Source organism: Rhinolophus sinicus, linkage group LG06 (genome assembly GCF_036562045.2).
Source record: "Rhinolophus sinicus isolate RSC01 linkage group LG06, ASM3656204v1, whole genome shotgun sequence".
NCBI lineage: Eukaryota > Metazoa > Chordata > Mammalia > Chiroptera > Rhinolophidae > Rhinolophus > Rhinolophus sinicus.
The window spans coordinates 152,316,767-152,335,943 of NC_133756.1; the positions used below are offsets into that span (position 1 = coordinate 152,316,767).

The 19,177-nt window shown below is 48.7% G+C and overlaps 1 protein-coding gene across 2 annotated transcripts in view; it reads right to left on the reverse strand.

Moving 5' to 3' along the window:
- Positions 1-926: 926 nt before the first annotated feature.
- Positions 927-19,177, reverse strand: part of SYT13 (synaptotagmin 13) — a 44,725-nt gene continuing 26,474 nt past the window's right edge. For both annotated transcript variants that reach the window (XM_019746445.2, XM_074336260.1), the window contains exons 2-6: positions 16,058-16,283; positions 13,365-13,499; positions 10,911-11,212; positions 6,468-6,597; positions 927-4,606 (exon numbers count right to left, since the gene is read on the reverse strand). In XM_019746445.2, the coding sequence (XP_019602004.2) occupies positions 4,302-4,606; positions 6,468-6,597; positions 10,911-11,212; positions 13,365-13,499; positions 16,058-16,283 (1,098 nt within the window). In that variant the 3' untranslated portion in view covers positions 927-4,301. The remainder of the gene's footprint in view (positions 4,607-6,467; positions 6,598-10,910; positions 11,213-13,364; positions 13,500-16,057; positions 16,284-19,177) is intronic.

Consider the following 19,177-nt stretch of genomic DNA (forward strand, 5'->3'; position numbering starts at 1 on the left):
GGAAGAAAAGGAAACATCTAAATGGGATTGTGATATATCCATACAATAGAATATTATACAGCAGGAAAAAATAAATGAACTGGAGCTACATACAAGGTTGGACAATTAAGTTCGCGAACTCACCCTAGAAAAAGTGCTACATACCCCTTTGCTGAATATCACTACGGTCACCTTCGAAGTACTCTCCTTAGGAAGCTATGCACCAATGCCAGTGTCTAGTCCACCCTTGTGTTGTCTTACCCTCGATGTCCTGAATGTCATCGAAATGTCCTCCTTTCAATATTTCCTTTATCTTTGGGTAAAGAAAGAAGTCATGGAGGCCAGATCAGGTGAGTAGGGAGGGTGTTCCAATACAGTTATTTGCTTCCTGGCTAAAAACTCCCTCACAGACAGTGCCGTGTGAGCTGGTGCACTGTTGTGATGTAAGAGCCATGAATTGTTGGCAAAAAGTTCAGGTCGTTTTCATCTAACTTTTTCACGCAGCCTTTTCAGCACTTCCAAATAGTAAACTTGATTAACTGTTTGTCCAGTTGGTACAAATTCATAATGAATAAGCCCTCTGATATCAAAAAAGGTTAGCAACATTGTTGCAACAAGTTTGCAAACTTAATTGTCAGACCTCATGTCTGCATGGATAAAGCTCAACATTTTAATATGGAGGAAAAATAGTGCATTACAATTCACATAAAGTTTAAAATGTACAAAAATACTCTATGGTATTCAGGGTTTACAGGAAGAAATCCTTGGGTGAGAAATTCAGGATGGTGGTCTACTGAGTAAAGGGGCCAAGGGACCTCAACTGTATTTGTCAAGTTTTATAAAACTTGGCATTAGTGGTTCATGAGTGTTTATGAAATTATTTTTTCTGCATTTTATAAGTCTAAATTATTAAATGAAAAGAAAAGAAGAAAACACCAAGCTGCTAACCCAGTTGAAAACTATTTATTGATCACTGAAAGGTTTTTGCTCCAAAGTGTGACACCAGACATATGACTACAATGTCTCATGCGTCTTTTTGTGCTTCAGTTCATAATTGCAAAACGAACACACACTTAGCATTGAAAATAAGAAACACGGGCAGCAGAAACAAACCACACGGACTAGATTTCTCTTTTCTTGGTCCTCACCTCGATTTGGCTTAGGCTGCAGTCACCTGCCACCTAGGACTCCTTACACCCCACAGGAATGGCCTGTGAAGAACTGTACTTCCATCTTGCTCTCTACATTGCATCGCTTGGGGTGACTTGTCACTCAACCCACACCAAGAGTCATATCTCAAATTAGAAACGGAGAGACGCATGCAAGGTCTTGCTCAATAGGCACTCAACAAATAGATATTGATTTGATGTAAGAAGTGGAGCCACAGATGAATGAGTGCGGACTTACAATTCTTTATCCTCATCACTGTACCTGTGAAAAACCAGATCACCTCGTGGGCAACAGCCTAGTCTGAGATCGTTTCTCACTTTATGTTCACCTCTGCTTCATGCCCTTCTTAGAAAATGCTCCCTGGCAAAGTAACGGTATTCCTTTCAAAAACATCAGATGCACTCACACAGACTCAGTTACTCTAATTTGGTAGTAAATTGCAAATGTATCTGGTACAAGGTCAGCTGATGCAGAGATTACGGAAGTTTTACGATCTGGCAGTCTAATATCTCTGGGTAATATAAAATTCACCAAGATGGAGTGTGAAAAAGCACAGTGGTTATATTCTTTTCTATCATTAATTACATTTATACAGAGAGCTACGAACTGTCATTAGGTGAATGACTCAATGCCATGAATTTCTAAGCCAACTGAGATTTTTTATGTCTTTTCCATTCAGAAATTAGTTAGTGCTCTGATTTTTATACCATTTGCAGTGTCCTTTTCTGTCTACTCCCTTGTCTGTCCTGTATTCATTAATTCATTCAACAAATGTTTTATTGCGGGCCCATGAGTCAGCTTTATTCTAGGCGCTTGGAATACACTAGAGAACACAACAGACAAAACCCCTGCAAAACGTATCCCATTTCTAGACATGCCTTCTAAGTGAGATGATAGCTGACACCTAAGATGATTTGTGGTGGCATTTGACTCTTATCAGGGGTAGCCTTTAGTTTGGAGATTCTGGAAAACTAAACCTTTGAGATCCAAAGAAATGAATACCTCGTGGTAGAATGACCATGGGTAGAGTTGATATTTCTGGGATGAGAGACCCTAGCCAACCCACCTCAAACATCCTTGGGTGTGATGGTAAGGCAGGTACATAGATACCTGTATAAGGAAGTGGAACCACGTTTCCTGATTTTAAGTCTCGAATCCAGACTTTCCTAGATTGGAGTAGCAGATGGTACCAAGAAGGCAGTACCGGTCAGCTTACACAGAGAATGTTTTGTTCTCTTTCAGTCATGCCAACCCAAAAAAGGAAGACCAGAATGGTGGTGGGGGAGGGGTCTCTAAAACATGATATGGGAAACTCACTAACAAAGGTTTGCCTAAAAAGAACTTGGCAGGAGGTGGTCCACCATAGTGATCAAGATTTCCAACTATCTGAAAGACTTTCCCATTAAAGAAAGACTAAATATTTATTTTGCTTCTTCCAAGGGTGAGTGGAAGTTATTTCTAATGCTTTTCTACTGCTGCACAGAAAAGGAAAATAATGACTAACGGTGATAAGGTCCCTGCTCGGATTCTCAGGGAGAGGCCAAGAATGACTTGACTCGTTGAAGGTTGAAGGACAGCCCTTATCTATTTTGTCTAGAACAGGGGACTGAAGTGACATCAGAAGGCCCGGAGTTTGGATGCCCGTCTTGAGGAGTCCAAATGCAGAATCCATGGTTCTGGCAATGGCGGAGATGGTTGTGGCACTTTCCAGGCATGAATGTAAAGCTTAAAGATATCAGCAGGTGGCCTCGGCGTTTGTTTGTCGCCAGGGAACAACTACAGCTTCGGAGCACTATTTTGTCCGTCACATCCTCCACACACACACAGCTGCCATTTCATCACCCCTCTCTTGCAGATGGCCAACAACGGAACCCAGGAATCCTGGTTCATGGGCCAATATTATATCCACTCAGCAAGGCTCATCACGTAACTCACGATATGGACAACTATTTCGAATTATAAGGTAGGAATTTTAAACCTAGTTGCTGGTTATTTACTGATTATAAATGGATAGGCTCTGAAAACTGAAGAGGGAGGCACGGCTGCAAGGTCTTGCTTTCCTATTTAAAGTTACCTTCCTTCTCCACATCTGTATAGCCAGGCATAACAGACTGAATTAATATGTGCCCCGAACCGAGTTCCTCCGGAAGTGGCGAGAATGCTGAGAAGGGATGGGTCTGTCTTAGAGGGTCACTTCGGTATGCTGGAGGATGTGACCACTAGTGCCCAATGACTAATAGGGGATCCCACCTAAACGTTGTCAGGCAAAGTCCCCCCATGTATAACTGATTTTGAGATAAAACGATAAACTTATTCAATAAAAAGTATAAATTCAATCCAAGAGCAGAATCTGAAAAGCACAAATGAAAATAAGAATTAAAACAACTACAAAACAGAGGGCTCCCCCAATTTCACACTGACGGTTGAGATGTCCAGTGTTGGAACTGGCTGCCCCAGGGTATTGTGGCCCCAACAAGGACTGTAAAAACCCGCCTGGAATGTTGTAGAAGGGATTTCTCCAAGTGCAGTGCTCCAACCTCTGCATCAAAACCACTCAGTGCTTTTTAAAAAGGCAGGTTCCTGGGGTCCAGCCAGGACCACTGATTTGGAATGTCTACAGGTGGGCCCGGGAATCTGCTGGTGTTTCTTCATACACTAAGGTTTGAGAACCGCTGGGTCGCTGCCTTGGGTCGGGAGATTGATTTAATCCTGGCTAAGAGTTCACCCCACCCTGACAATCTCTAATTCTATGAGTTGATCCAGAATACTTTTATTTCCTTCATCATTTTTGAAATGCTTTTAAAGAAAGCCACATTCTTTGCATCCATTATTCCCCAAATTCCGCTTTCTCTGCATGTGTCCTGACACCCCCCTGCAAAACCTGCACATGGGCAGTGTTTGCTGTGTCTCTTCAATGACACGGATGAGCAAAATGAATTCCTCCTTGTGACCCAAATGTCCACACACTTCCCTGCCTTGCTTATTGTTTAGAAATGGGAGTGTGATGAGAGAGGATTAGGATTCTGGCCTTTGCAAACACGTCTGTCTTCTGGGTGTCAGCATGAGGATGGGGCACAAAAGGAGGTCGCAGAAGACAGCGGAGCTGATGGGGTGGGGCTGTGCCCAAGAAGGGAGGTGGCCCGGGGGGCTGGCTACAGGTGAAGCTGGTGCCACATGGCGATCTGCCGGCGTGGGTTCTTGAGCATCTCCTCCCAGTGGCTGTGCCCGGAGCCCGAGGCGTGCAGGCCCAGGCTGCAGTGGCCCAGCGCGCAGGTCTGCCCTTCTTCCTCCTGCCCCAGCACCTCCAGCTCCACGCTGGAGGCCCGCAGCAGGTCATCGGGCAGCTCAAACATGATCATCTCGTTCCACACGGGGTTGATCTTGTGCTTGGCTCGCTTTGTCTGCTTCTTCTTCAGCTTCCGAGCCTGGTGCTTTAAGGTCACCTTGACAGAGACATCTGGGGAGGGACAGAGGGGGAAGAGAGACAGAGAGAAGGGCTAAGAGTGAGTTTCTGGGATGCGGTGGGGCCTGGGATGATGCTTCCTCCTGGGAATGGACAGGCAGGTTCTCTGGATCAAGACTGGCATTGACACCCCTTCTCTACTCAGCCTCCCACAATGGACCATGTATTCAGTCAACAATGATTAAATGTTCAGCATATGACAGGCACTGGTCTAGACGTGAGGACATAGCTAAATTCCTGCCTCATAGAGCTTATAGTCAAGCATGGAAAACAGACAATGGCATAATATATAAGGCTGGTCATTGGGTGGCACATGATTGTGTCACGCTAGAGTATAGCCAGGGGACCACCGTTGGCCATGAGCCCTTCCCAAGTGCCTTCATGTTTCACATCCAACCAGGTCCAGGACAACGGCCCAGATATCCTGCCCCTTGATTTTAAACTCAGACCTGAAAAACCAAGTCGCCCCCACGTCTTTCTCCTCTTGGCTCTCCGTCTAAGCGTTTTTGTCTATTATTAAGATAGTAGGTCACCTGCTGGTTGGTTGAGTTCTTCTCTGTTCTTTTGTAAGTTTTCCTTGAGGACCCCAACTTCGTGTGGAGGGTGAAGGCAGACTGCCTTGGCCCCTGTTGGAACTGCACCAATGAAGCCATCCCCTAAGAAGTCCCCCGCCCCCTGGGAAAACAGGTCACCAGATGAGCTTTCAGGTACTTCCCAAGGCTCAGGACCTGGATTACATTTTCATTAGTCAAGGTTTCCAAAGCTAAGGTGAGAATACTTGTTACTCTGCCTTTGTTGATACAATTATCACTCCCGGGTGGTTAGTTTGTTGCTTCAGCAGCTATTTGAGAGACAAGGTGTTGTGCTGTAGTTGTCCTGAAAGGAGCTATAAAAAAAAAAAACAAAAAAAAACTGGAGGGGATAAGGAAAAAGCACTGAATTCTGACCTTTGGCTCAGGAATCTGTCAGCTCTTCTGATTTCATTCACCCAAGAGCTTTTGCTCAGACTCTGAATGCAGTGGCAATTCTTTATTCATCCTGCTATAAATATGTATTTATTTATATCCTGCTATGAGCATTTGGCTCCGGGTCCAGGTATCACACAGCTCACCAGTGGTGTTTTCCTGCTCTGACAAGAGAGCCTATTTGGTCCCCAAGACTTGGGGCCTGTGCTGAAATATCCAGGAGAAACCAAGGTTTCCGGAATACTGAAAAAATGTTTATTTGGGTATATGGGGCACAGACGCCTTAAGCTGCAGGCTGCCTCAGCCCGTGTACCCACATACCTTCTGCCATCACCCACACTCAGCTGGTGTGGGGGTGGCAGGTTGGCAAAGGCTGACAAGATGGAAGAGACTGGGGTGGGTGTGGGGAGCATATTGATGGCTCGCTGAGATGCGACAAGGAGAGACTGAGCTTCTCAACACCTGCCCTGTAGGAGGTTCAGCCAAGTCCATGTGACAAGGGCTGGGCCAAGTTCCCTCTACAGCCCAGATATTCCACTCCATGGCTACAGTCTGACCCTTGGCTTCCTATGACCCTTGGGTAAGACTGATTCTCCTCACAGTGGGTCTCCAAAGTTGGGAGTCCTGGGTAGGTATGAGCTCGTACCTGGGCTCTGATGGATGGGCTTGGCCCAGGAGTAGGTGGATATGAACTTAAGGAAGTAAGTATGTCCTTAAAAATTGGTTAGTGGACTTGGGGTGAAGGACACAGCTGAGGCTGACCCCACAAATGTACACATGTCCCACCTCCCTGCTCACCTGTCTCCATGGCCTCCCAGGAGCCACCTCCCTCTTCACATATTCCCAGAGGCCAAAGGGGCCCTGGTTCTCTCCTTTCACACCTCACTCACCTTTCCCCAGGAGCTCCTTGGACTGGTTAGAATGGAGGTTCTTGGCCTTGATTAGCACTACGAGGAGGCGGTTGGCAGCCGGGAGGTAGCTGATGGAGAGGAGGACCTCTCCAGCTCCTGCAGAAGATTCCTGAAACAAGAGAGGAAGCGTGAGGGGGACTTCATTTAGGAGAGTCTTCTGCCCCATCAGCTAATGCTGAGGCTGCTGTCACGTTGAATCCGAACAGGCATCCTAGAACCCATTTATCCACCAGCGCTAGTTTCTCCACCTTGCAGAAGAAAGGAGGGCGCAGAAAAGTTATATTTGGCATGTGCGGCAATAAGACATTGTTTTGTGTGTGACTGACTGTGATTTTCCAAATATCTTATATTCAACCCCAACATATAAAATAGATCAAAGAGATGGTGCCCAGGATGTGGCCGGGGCAAAGGGCAGGAACCCCTCTTACCTTCACCCCCACCCCAAGTCCTGGGGTATCTTTATAGAACCCTAGAGTCCTAGGAAACACAGCTGGAGAAACACAGTTGCACTGACCGGTCAGGTTCCAGGAGGCAGTGGGGAGTTGTGATTCATTACTCTGTTTGAAAAGATAATTCCTTCTGGCCCCTGCCGGGCTGAGAGAGTCAATAATGTCATGTACTAACACTCAGCAGGGCCTTGCTTGGTCACCAGAATAGCCAACCATGTCAACAAAAAGCCAGGCATATGATGTTAGGTAAAGTGCCAGAGAACACTGGCAATAACTGTGCTTTGCAGGAGGTGCGGAAGCCTCCACGAAGCATCCACCGCGTCTATTCCCATCTGCAGCTTTACAGAGCGTCTCCACTGAAATTCCTACAAGGATTTGTTCGGAATCTCAACAAATCCATTGAGGGACAAAAATGACCAAAAGAGCCCCACAGGAGGCAGATGCTAAGAATGTAGACTCTAGAACCAGACTATCAGACGCTGAGTTCTAATCCTACCACATACTAGCTGTGTGACCTCGGGCTAGTTACCTATCTTTGGAATATCTCCACCCAACAGGACTGTAAACGTTAAATGAGTTAATAGTTAATGACTTAGAGCAGTGCCTGACACACTAAGCACAGTGGCACTGTTTGCTTTGGTTATCACCATTAGTTATTAAGGAATGACAAGCACTACTTCTTGGGAACATTGTTTGTGGATGATTGAGGGCCAATCTGGGCTTTGGAAGGGAGGCTGAATGAAGTTGCTGGCCAGCCCTCTGCCTGAGTCACAGCTTTCATCTAGGAAAAATGTCTTCAACATGACCCCGTCGATTCAACTAGCCAACGTGACTAGACATATGATGAAATGATTTGGAAGCTGCAGGGAGCTTTGGCAATGACATGAATAATAGCAGCTAACATTAATTAATTAAACACTTACTATGTGCCAGGTGTAATTATTTTATCTATCCCACTCGGCTGTAAGCTCTACAAAGCCATCTCCAGCACCGGCACAGTTGACACATCATAAATCTTTGCGAGATTTAATCTTGACAACAACCCTAAGAGCAATGTTGATCTTATTCCCATTCTAAGCATAAGACCCTGAGGCTCGAGAGGACTCATCACTGCCTGAGGCCATGTAGCTAGTAAGTAACAAAACTGAGCCTGGTCTGGTCTGACAGCAAAGACCGAGTCCTAAATCCGTGGCTCTCCAGAGTCCTCGGTGGATAGATCTTTCCCTTCACAGTGAAGGAACTGAGGCCCAGGGACTCGTCCAGGCATCCAGAGGGGTGGCAGCACAGCTGGGATGGGTACCAGCCTCCTGATTCAAGGGCATTTATTGGCAGTCCACAGGTAGCCACAGAGTGACCAGGCTTGAGCGCTCCACTGCCCCCAGACTAGGTGAGAGAAGCCTTGACCCGATGTCAGCCTGGGAAGGGCTTGTCACCTTGTATAAGGTGCCAAAAGCCCCAAACAAGCCCAGCCAGCTGCACCACAGCCAGAGGGTTTAACAGCATCTGCTGCTTCAAATACCTACCGACAAAAATACAGGCCTACTTTGCAGGTATTGAGGGTTCGGTTCTAGACCACTGCCATAAAGTGACTATCTTAATAAAATGAGTTGTAATCTTTTTGCAGGTGGAGGGTCTTGCCTTCAATTCATAAAAAAAAAAAAAAAAAGCAACATCTATGGAGTTCAACAAAGCCAGGTGCAAAAATATGAGGTATGCTTGTAACCCTCTTTCTTTCTCTCTCTTCTCCATCCATGGTTTTTCCTGTCCCATCTCCCTCATCTTTCTCTTCAGCTATTAATGAATCATTCAAGGTACCCTTGGAGTGAATCGCTGTACGGTCCCTGGGGATGCACATGCCACTTTTGGCTGAGTGTCTTCCTGTGATAATTGGGGCACTGCTGGCACCTTTGTTAACCCATTCTGGCCTAGAGAAGAAAAACACCTGGGCTGCAGCAACTGAAGGCTCCACCCACCTTGCTCACACAGCCTACCTCCTCCAGCTGGAGCCAGGGCCCCTTAGGCTGGTCTCAGGGCTGTCTCCTGCCACATACGCTGAGAGTGCCTTCTCTTCTCTCTGACTCCAGGCTGCTCTCTGAGATTGCTGACATTTGTGGGACAACGGCCAGCAGTCTAAGTGGATGTGGGAGTATATCTGTGCCACAGAGATGACTACAAGTACGATGGTCATTAGAATGGATGAGCCATGCGGGCAGGGCTTTGTTTTAACTACCGCTCAGGTCCTAGTATGGTGCCTGCACATGGTGAAAACTGGGCAAGGAGTTTGTGGAATGAATGAATGATTTTTGCTCTTCTAGGGGGAAGGATAGAAATGGATTCAGTGCCTGACATGTCTGCCAAGATAGACTGGAACTTAGCCTTTTGGGGGACAGCACCTAAGTCCCCAGAGCCCTGGGGGAGCCCCTCCACCTCCCAAGAAAGACGGTTTACCAGATGAATAAACCAAAGTGTTGGTTCCTCTTCCCAGGGTCCCCGACTATGATTCTACACAAATCCCAAATCACACACTAATTAGAGAGTGTGCTTTGGAACAGCCTCGTTCCAGCTGAGAGTGGTTGTCAAATTTTTTTTTTTTTAATCAATTTCCTGAGCCCTGAAAAGAGAGAAAAACAGGGCAAGGAAGAGAGCATAGCAAAAAAGTGTACTCCCCACTCCTGTGTGTCCATCAGGAGAGGCGCCTGTTGGTGGTACCTCACACACTCAGGAACTTACATGGCCCAGTGGCAAAGGATGACACAGGCTTCATAGCCACACCCACCTGGTCTCAGGGCCAAGCTTGCTGTATCCCAGACAGGAGACCTTGCATGGGCGACTGAACTACTACTAAGCCCCGTCCCTTTGTAAAGGGGGAAGTCATGGTGCTACCTGGTTGTAAGGCAGGGACTCTGGTCCCGCTTCCCGCACAAGAACGCAGGATATAGTGAGGTCAAAAAGGAACACCCACGGAGCCATGGATAGGGGAGTTATACCACTATATTCTCGCTGGCGGCTGGGTTGGAGACACCAGAAGCAGGAGCCACACAATCTGCAACCTGCCGTCCACTTCTCTGCCAACCTACCTCACTTGCTAACTGCAATCCGTGCTTACTAGCTCAGCCACGGCAGTTATACCAGTGCCTAATGGCTAACCAGTAACAGCTGATGGCCAACTAGTCACAGCTGATGACCACCTACTACCCGAGCCAGCACCTTTCCACGTGAGGCCGAGAGCCTGGAAACTGCTCTGTGGGACTCTGTCCCCAAATACTCTCAACACCACAGCCAATACACTCATAACATGTCTCCCATGATGGCAGGGGAGGTCTTTGCATGGTAAGTGTGGGGACAGAGCCAGGAGTGCAGTTTCCAGGCTCTCACCCTCACGTGGAAAGGTGCTGGCTCAGGTAGGAAATGGCCATCAACTGTGATTGGATGGCCGTCAGCTGTAGCTAGTTGGCCATCAGCTGTAACCAGTGAGCCATTGGCCACTAATACAACTGCTGTGGCTACGCTGGAGAGGGGAGTCGGTCAGTTGGCAGAAAAGCGGACAGCAGATCGCACATCATGTGAATCCAGCCTCCAGTGAGACTATCGTGGTATGACTCCCCTACCTATGGCTCCATGGGTGTTCCTTTTTGGCCTCACCATGTCCTGCGTTCTTATGTGGGGAGAGGGAACTGAGACCCCACAGTCCTCCCCGCACGACACATGGCGCAGCGAGCAGAGTCTCCGGCATGACAGTAAGCTAGAAGCAAAACTAGACACCAGGAATCCTAAATCCTGGCCTATGGGTCTGCTCCCACCCTCCACTCTGTTCAAGACTTCAACTGTCCTTACACACACACACACACACACACACACACACGTGCACACACACACACACACACACCTGGCTAGGAAGGTCTCTGAAGCTTGTTCCAGCTAGCTGGTCACCAAGCTTGGTCACTTTACCTTTCGTGGTGAGAGGTAATCCTACCTTAACTGAAGTCTTCAGCTCACCCCATTGGGCAGCCCCCAGAGGCACGGAGACCCCATCCAGGCCCACGCGGAGCTCCCCAGCCACACTGTGGCGGGAGAAGCGGTCACAGGTCCTCAGGGTGAGAGTCAGAGTCGCTGTGGGGAGCTCCTCCTCAGCCAGGGGGAGCAGCAGACCTTCCTCCCAGGTGGTGTGTAGTTCCCGCTTCTTTAGAGCCGTCTGGGCCTCCACAGAGCCTGTCCTGTTTGCCACACTGCCTTGGACATAACAGTCACAGCCTCCGTCGTGGTCACTGGTCACAGCTGCAGCCAAGGACAAACAACACAGACATGGGGCTTCTGGAGGAAAGGGAGGGAAGGGAAGGGAGGGAGGGAGGGAAGAAGCAGGGCTCTGCTTTAAGCTGCGGAATCTGGCTCACAGGTCATGGCCTTGGGTGTGTGAAAGACCCCAGGGCTGATCACCAGGCTTCGGGGAATTGCCTTTACAGATGGGCGATCTCTGAGGGAGTCAATGTCAGTGCCTGTTAGTGCTCCTTGGAGAACGGGGACAAGACTTAGTGCTGCCCAGAGCCCTTCCCACCTCATGACTCTGAGATTTCCCCCAAGGCACCACAGCCCATAAACTGCTGGTGACTTTTATCAGCGTTGTTGCTGCCACCAGTAATTCATTTGTTCTGTGCTTTAAATACTTACCACACAACTACTTGTGATGTGAATCACTGGACCACCGCCTCATGAATGTTGTTTTATACAGTGGTACCTCGGTTTTGGAACGTAATCCGGAAGACCGTTCGAGTTCTGAAATGTTCGAAAACCGAGGCACGGTTTCCCCATAGAAAGTAATACAAAATGGATTAATTTGTTCCAGACCTTTAAAATCAACCCCTAAAACTGCAAATTTAGCATGAATTTTACTGTCTAATGATACCACAGATCCATAAAATTTACGGCGTTCGTAAACCGAAACGTTCGTCAACCGAAATGTTCGTCAACGGAGACGTTAAAAATCTGAGGTACTACTGTATTCTGAACCTTGGTGTTTTTAACACTTACAATGTGGAAAGTTGCACCTGTGGTGCTTTTATGACTGGTTCCTGAATGATAACGTGAGAAGTGGTAGCTGATGTTCCCCAGGAAGTGAAGACTAAGGCCATGTGTCCTTGAAGCTCTTCACGGAGCTTCAAGAGAACTGGGTGGACTCCTGGCTCTGGCACCAATAGTTGCAGTGATCTTAGACAAGGTTGCTAGACCTCAGTGTCCTAATCTACAAAATGGGACCATGGTGAAGATCAAATGTAATAAAGTATGTAAAATCACTTTTTAAAATCTTAAAAGAAAATAAAAAGGAAAGACACTCCCTCAAAAAAATAAATACAAAAGTCCAATCAATCCTGCCTACAGCTTTCCGCTTCCTGGAGCCATGAAGTAGCCCATGGTTAGCCCTGATTCCTTTGTAAAGTCTTAGCTTTGTTTGCTGACAGTAATGTGAACTGTCAGGGTAGGGAGACCAAGGACAGCCTGACCTACTTGGAAAGACTACTTGGTTCTAGGAATGCTGACCATTCAGAACCTCCTCTGTGTCCAGCACAATGCCCTGTCCAATGGGAAAGACGGTTAGCTGTTCACCAAAAACCTATTTCCTCTTTATGCTGGGCACCACACATTATCCCATCCTCCTTTGCAGGAAGTGGCATGTGACTGAGTCCTAGCCAATGAGATGTAAGCAGGAGCGATGCATGCCATGTGTAGGTTATAGTTGTTTTTGTTTTGTTTTCCCCTTTTTTGCCTCCCCCCCACTCCAGTTCAAGCCATTGTTTCTCAGTCTAGTTGTGTAGGACACAGCTCCGTGGCCCATGCTGGTACTATGAGCCTTGCTCTCCCCCCGGGTACCAGCCACTCCTGGCAGCAGCTGTGGCAGCCCGCGGCAGCTCATGCCCACCTCCGACTGCTCAGGGAAGCCCAGCTCCAGGGAGAGCCGTTGTTCACAATCCTAGCTGTAGAGGGTGCAGCTCATTGGCCCATGTGGGAACTGAACCGGCGACCTTGACATTAGGAGCACAACACTCCAACTACCTGAGCCACCGGGCCAGCCCAGGTTATAGTTTTTAAGGAATAGCTGTGCGCTCTCCCTGTTCTCCTCCCCTTCCACCTGCTAGATACAGATGACACAGAGGATTGAGGGGATTACGGAGCCACAGATGGAAAAATCTTGGTCCTTGAATTACCATTTGGAGGAAAGATGCCCGCCCCCCTGGAATCTCCACTTTGAACTGTTATGTGAGAGAGAGAGAAAAAAAGCCCTGTGTGTCTGAGCATGTTTCAGGATCTGCTTGGCACAGAGTACTAACCTGGCACCCAGGGATCCCTCCAGCTTCAGATGCTCCCATCCCACCTGCACAGCTCCTCCAGGGGAGACAGACACCCAGAAGTCTCTGAGAGTCAACTGACAGCATACCTTCCAGACGAGTCACAAACAGTTCTGCCTTCTGCTGGTCATACTCCAGGCAGTAGTGGAGTTTGGGGGCTTGGTTCCAACTGGCAGCCTTCTCTGGGTTCCAGGTCTCCATGACACAGACATCCTCCACCACACCTGTTAAGCAGGTAAAGCCATCACTGCCACCCACCCTGGGGTCCTGTTTCCACATCACACCTTTCCCATCTCTTCTACCTATGGCACCAACCCAAACCCAAAGCTTCTTAGCCAGGTGCAAAATCATGGGGGCTGCACCTGGGGAACACCTGTGGTCCTGGACCTTATATTTCAAGGGACCGTCACAGCCCAGTGGTCAAGATGGGCTTTGGTGTCACATATGACACTGTTACATAATAGGTATGTGACCTTGAACAAGTTATTTGAATTCTTTGAACCTCAGTTTCCTCATCTTTACAATGGTAATGATGGTAGTTCCTTCTTCCTGGAGTTACTATGAGCATTAAATGAACTAACGTAGAGAAACTACTTAGCCCAGGGCCCTGCCCATGGCCCATGGTGAACTTTCATTAAGAAAAACTGTCACAGCCTGTGTGATTCTGCTCACCCCATCTCAGCAAACCATCCCCAGCCCATCTGCAGCTCCACCTCCCCACAGGGGCCAGTCCCTGCGCCCCAGAAGTTCGTGACCAAAGAGAAATATAAAAGAATGAGTCAGGAGGAGATGCTGGGGCTAAGATCATAGATAGTGGATTTGACTTTAGTGCATGTTCAATAAGTACTTGCTGAATGAATGAATGACCTTATCTTTAATTCAGAAGTTCCTAAAACCACAAATACTTCTCACTCTGCCCCTCACTTGAACAGGAGCCAAACATCTGGAAGATTCTCATTATTCAATCATAATACAAGAATTAAAGGATTCAGCAGCGGCAGCAGACTCCACGTTAAGCAAAATGGAATTTAAACATTTTTATTTTTAGAACTAATTTAGAGGGCAGATATATAAAGGACTATTTAACTTCCAAAATGGTTCATTATTGGGTTCCTGCAAGGAGTCAAAAATCTCTCTGGTGCATCTAAGCAAAGAACAGATTGGCCGGGATGTGAGCAAGACACCCCTGCACACAGGACCTGTGTGGCTTCCAAGGGCACGACAGGGACAACAGCAGCAAGGTCAGTGTTGGAAAGGACTTGTCTGGCCCCCAGAGCTCTCAGCCCTCTGAAGCCTCAGCCTTCAAAATCAAACCAAGTGAAAACCAAACCAGAGCCCGAGCCACTTGGAAAAGCGGGAGTGGATCCAGCTTTTCAAGAATCAGGGCTTTGGGCTGTACAAGTTGCTGGTGAGGACTGTGGCTGGTGGGAGACCGCATTCAGCGCGTTATGGGGACAGTGTCTGATCCATCGGGTGTCCTCCGCCCCTGTGTTCCCTTGCCTCTGGTCAATGTTTGCTGAGCCAATCAACTCTTGATAGATTTCTGTGGAATCAGAACTTGGTTGTTGCCTTGAGGTATGAGGAAAGGAGGAAGGAAACGTGAAAAGGAGAGGACGAACTAATTTGTTATGAATTCTTCAAAGTTCCAGGCTCTGATTTACTCTCCTGCTCTCCTTGGTGGAGAGTTGTCCAATCCTGGCTTCATCTGAGCTTTGACACATCTGGGACTCCTGAGACAAGGGAGCCCTCCTGCCATTTTGATTATAATTAGTACCTCCAAGGGTCCTCCAGCAAATTGTTTCCCACCCTCCAATCTTAAGCTCTCAAGTCTTCAATGGGTGTGTATTTTCAGTCTATTTAAAATGTGGTTGGCAAACCTGCAGGCTAAAAGCCAACCAGGATTCCTGCATGATGCAGGCACTGTGTGAATTTGTTCTTAAAGAAATGCTAGGCTAATCACTGTAGTTCTGGGCCAGATTGGGGTCGGGGGCACCTATTTACTGACCAGCATGGGGTACAGTTGGACCCAGGCCAGGAGACACATTAGGAGTAGGGTCAATGTCAAAGCTGGTTAGGCTGCTTCTGCTTCCACTGTCTCCATCTCCAGCCACACAAAACAAAATCCCAAACCACACAATCAATTCTCCTAGCTACAGTTTTTGCCTCCCTATAAAGGTCCATATGCGCTTTTGGGTTAGGGACTGTCTCTGCTTTGCATATCTGCCCCAGTGCCCAGCATAGCACTGTACACCTGACAGTGTTACATTCTTGATGGTGATACTGACAAGGAGAATAGAAATAATAATAATAATATATTTTGATGACATCTTTTGTGCCAGGTCCTGAGCCAAGCACTTTACGTGCATTATTTTATTTACACTTTACAACTTGACCAAGCAGGTAATAGTATGATTCCATTTTATAGATGAGGAAACTGAGGTCCAAAAAGTTAGCAACATGGCCAAGTCCACACAATAAGTATATAAAAGGACAGAGCATTTAACTCAAGTCTCTGAACCCTCTCCATAGCTGTACATGTGACTTGAAAGGGACTCTCCACTTCCTAGTGGAAAACTGGGGGGGAGGGAGGACGCCTAGGAGAGAAGCCATGTGGCAACACATCGGCTGGAATAAAGGACTATAATTCTGAGGCCCTGTGCCCACCTGCTTGCCCAGTGTCAGATGCCACAGACACTGGAGCTGGCCACACCCAACACCTACATAGATGCTGGCAAACCCCCCTGCATGTTGCTCACGGAAGTGAGGTGCAGGAGACCCCTACCATTCTGAGGAAGGATGAACAGCTCCTCGGTGACCTGCCTCTTGAGGCGGCTGTCACTCGGGGCTGGGGGGTTGGCAGACACGGCCGGCTCCTCCGTGGTCCTCAGTGTGTAGTCTGCATAGTTGATGACTTCTGGGGCTGTCACAGCCGGCCTGGGTCCGTAGATGTCTGGGAACCTGAGGAGGGTTCGGGGCTGGACGGGCTCCGTGGATTTTTTAACATTGAACTGCAAACCCAAATCACTCTGGTTAGTCCATGAGAGAATCTCTTGTCTGTTTTCCACCCACCGGAGGGAGAAGTGATGACCTGACCTTTCACGGGAGGCAGGAGGGCTGTGGTTCCCTCCTGCACCAAAGAGCGTGACCTGGGAAGGCAAAACATCACCTCCAAACCCAGCAGAACCCACAACATCATAGTCATGCCAGGACCTGCAGAGATGTGAGCCTCATTCACCCATGCCTTCCTCCATCCATCCCTCCTACCATCCTACAGCCGAGCCCCCAGATATTCTCCTGGCCTATGACGGGTGGTCCTTCCTCGCTGCTCCGTCTGTGCCACCAGCCTCTGTTTTCTCTCCTCCCGGTCTCGCTCTCTTATTCCTTCTCCCCCACCCCTTTTCCACCTCATGGCTCAAAAATGCCAGTGGTCCCACCACACTCAGAACAAATTCCTTGCAGTGACCTCGAAGCACTTGGCCAGCCCGGCCCAGCTCACCTTTGGTGTCACCGCAAACTGCTCTCGTTTTGCTCCCTTCCAGCCACTGAGCTCCCTGCTCCTCAAACAGGCTGAACTCTTTCTGGCTCTAGCCTCTGCCCCTCAACCGCCCCCCTGAAGCCACCCACCCCCACCTCCTCGTGCTCTAAGTTAAGTTCCTCCCCCAAGCCTCTCCCTCTCTGTCACCACATGCTGCTCTTTGCTTTCCGGCACTGATCTCACTCTACATTGTTTTTGTCACAGGTTGGCCTATTTGTGGACAGTCTCTCCAGTTAACGCATGAGGTCCATAAGCACTGGGATGATGTCTTGTTGGGCTCCTGCTGCGTCCCCGGTGTCTAGCAGTGTCTGCTCACAGGGAAATGCGGTACATACCTGTTGCTACGGCTGCCATGTTCAGTTGTACGGTTTGTGCACTGCACAAGGGTCCCTAGATGAGGAGCAAGTGGGGGCTGAAATGCAGTCTGTGCACCTCTTGCCTGGCTGTACGCCCTGGGGAAGGGCTTACTTAGTCTACCTGGAGGAAAGGACATCTTTTTCTTTCCACAAAGACTCGCTTGCTTATCCAGCCTTATGTATATGGGACTGCCTCATGCAGGAGTGGAATCTTCTATCTTTGCCTCCATTAGGGACTGAGGTCTCTCTAACTTGAGGGATTCAAAGTTATAGAACAGGTAGCAATACCAGGGACCTGCCTGGTCCCCGGGAAATCAAAGACTGACGACCAGATCAAGCATTAGAAACGCTGGCACACTGGCTGGGCAGCCCACACAAGGGCTTCCAAATAGAGGTAACACAGACCCATCATGGAGTCCCCTAAGAAGCTTCCTGCCCACCATGCTGGTCCTCTGCTTCTCCCTTCTGAGGCTGCTGGAGGGGCTGACCAGGGGTCAAGGCTGCTCCACCCAGTGGCAGGAGTGGCCCAGGGGCCGAGGAGTGCAGGGTTGGGGATAGATGCAGACCTGGGGGGCAAGCAGTGCTTACATTTTACACGGCTGCAGAGTTCGCGTTTACCGTGTTTTCACCCTCTGTGTTTCATTGCTCAAGACAAATCCTGGATATTTAGCCCTGGTTGACACTCTGAGGGTGGTTGGACCTTGGTGACAGGGGCATCCCAATGATCCCCATCGACTGGACAGTGGACGGGGAATGCACAAGAAGGTGCAGCAAGGCCCAAAGGGGCAAGAGGCAGGAGCCAGCGTCTCCTGCAGCCCATCATGTAGGTGGCCGCCAATGCCTCACCTCCTGTATTCTTCAGAACTCCCTAAGGGGCTCAGGGGAATAACATACTTCATTCCCCTCTCAGAAACGCTGCCCAGCAGACTGTAATGCACCCAAGCAAGGAAGCATCTGATCTATGCTGAGTGGACCTGGCACGTGTGGGCACGAAAAGCATCTAAGTGGAGTGAAGTTGCTGAGATCAAACAGTGAGGTAGAGGCAGGATTCAACACATCTGCCTGCCTCCAACGCCCACTGTGCCAGTGGCTGCCAACCTTTCTTCTGCCCTCAAGCCTTTGCCAGACACAGGACTCGCCCATCAGAAACGTTTGTTACACATAGTAACTACTACCCCCCAGGAAGGACCTGTATGAGTTGCAAAATCAGGTCCCCTTTGCACCTCCACCCCACGAAGGGGGTCACTGGACATCAAGGGGCCTGGTTCTTCTTGTGCTGACGCTACCACCGGAGCTGAGGAACTTTGGGGAGGTCATTTCACCTCACTGAGTCGTCACCTCACGTGACAGGCGATTTCAAGGCTTGTTCCACTCCCACATTCTGAGCTACAATGAAGTGGGAGATACAGGTCTTCATTTGTCAGGACAGGTGAGTCGGGGACATAATCACAAACAAGAGAGTAAATGACAGGTACGTTTGGCAGTTCGGAATCAGCGTGCAGAAGCAGGAAGCAGGCAGTGCGTGTGAGTGACCGATGAGGGAGAAAATGATACACGTGGGAGGCAAGCAAAGCAGTCCAGGAGGCCGGGGAGGGGTTGAGGCAGGAGCCAGCCCCTGAGCTAGACCTTGGAGGGGTGACTGGATGATGAAGGGAGGGATGGGGAGGAAAGCTGTGTTCCTGACACAAGGAGCTCAGGTTCCCTGGGGAAGACACACAGAGCAATGACAAATGTCCCCATGTCTCTCTCCTTTACAAAGTGGTGTCCACCTCCAATATTTCATCTAAGTCTGACTTACATTGATTACACTATTTCACAGGGATATGGAAGCTCAAAGTTCAAGGTCATACCACTGACAAGTGGTATATAACTGAGCTTTCACTTGGTTTGACTTCGTATTTGTGTCATTTCCACCACCCTGCAGCCTCTTCTCAAACAAAAAAAGTCCCGTTCATCTTGGGTGCTGGATTCTAAGTGGCAATTGCAGCATCCTGGGGTTCGGCGCCCTGCT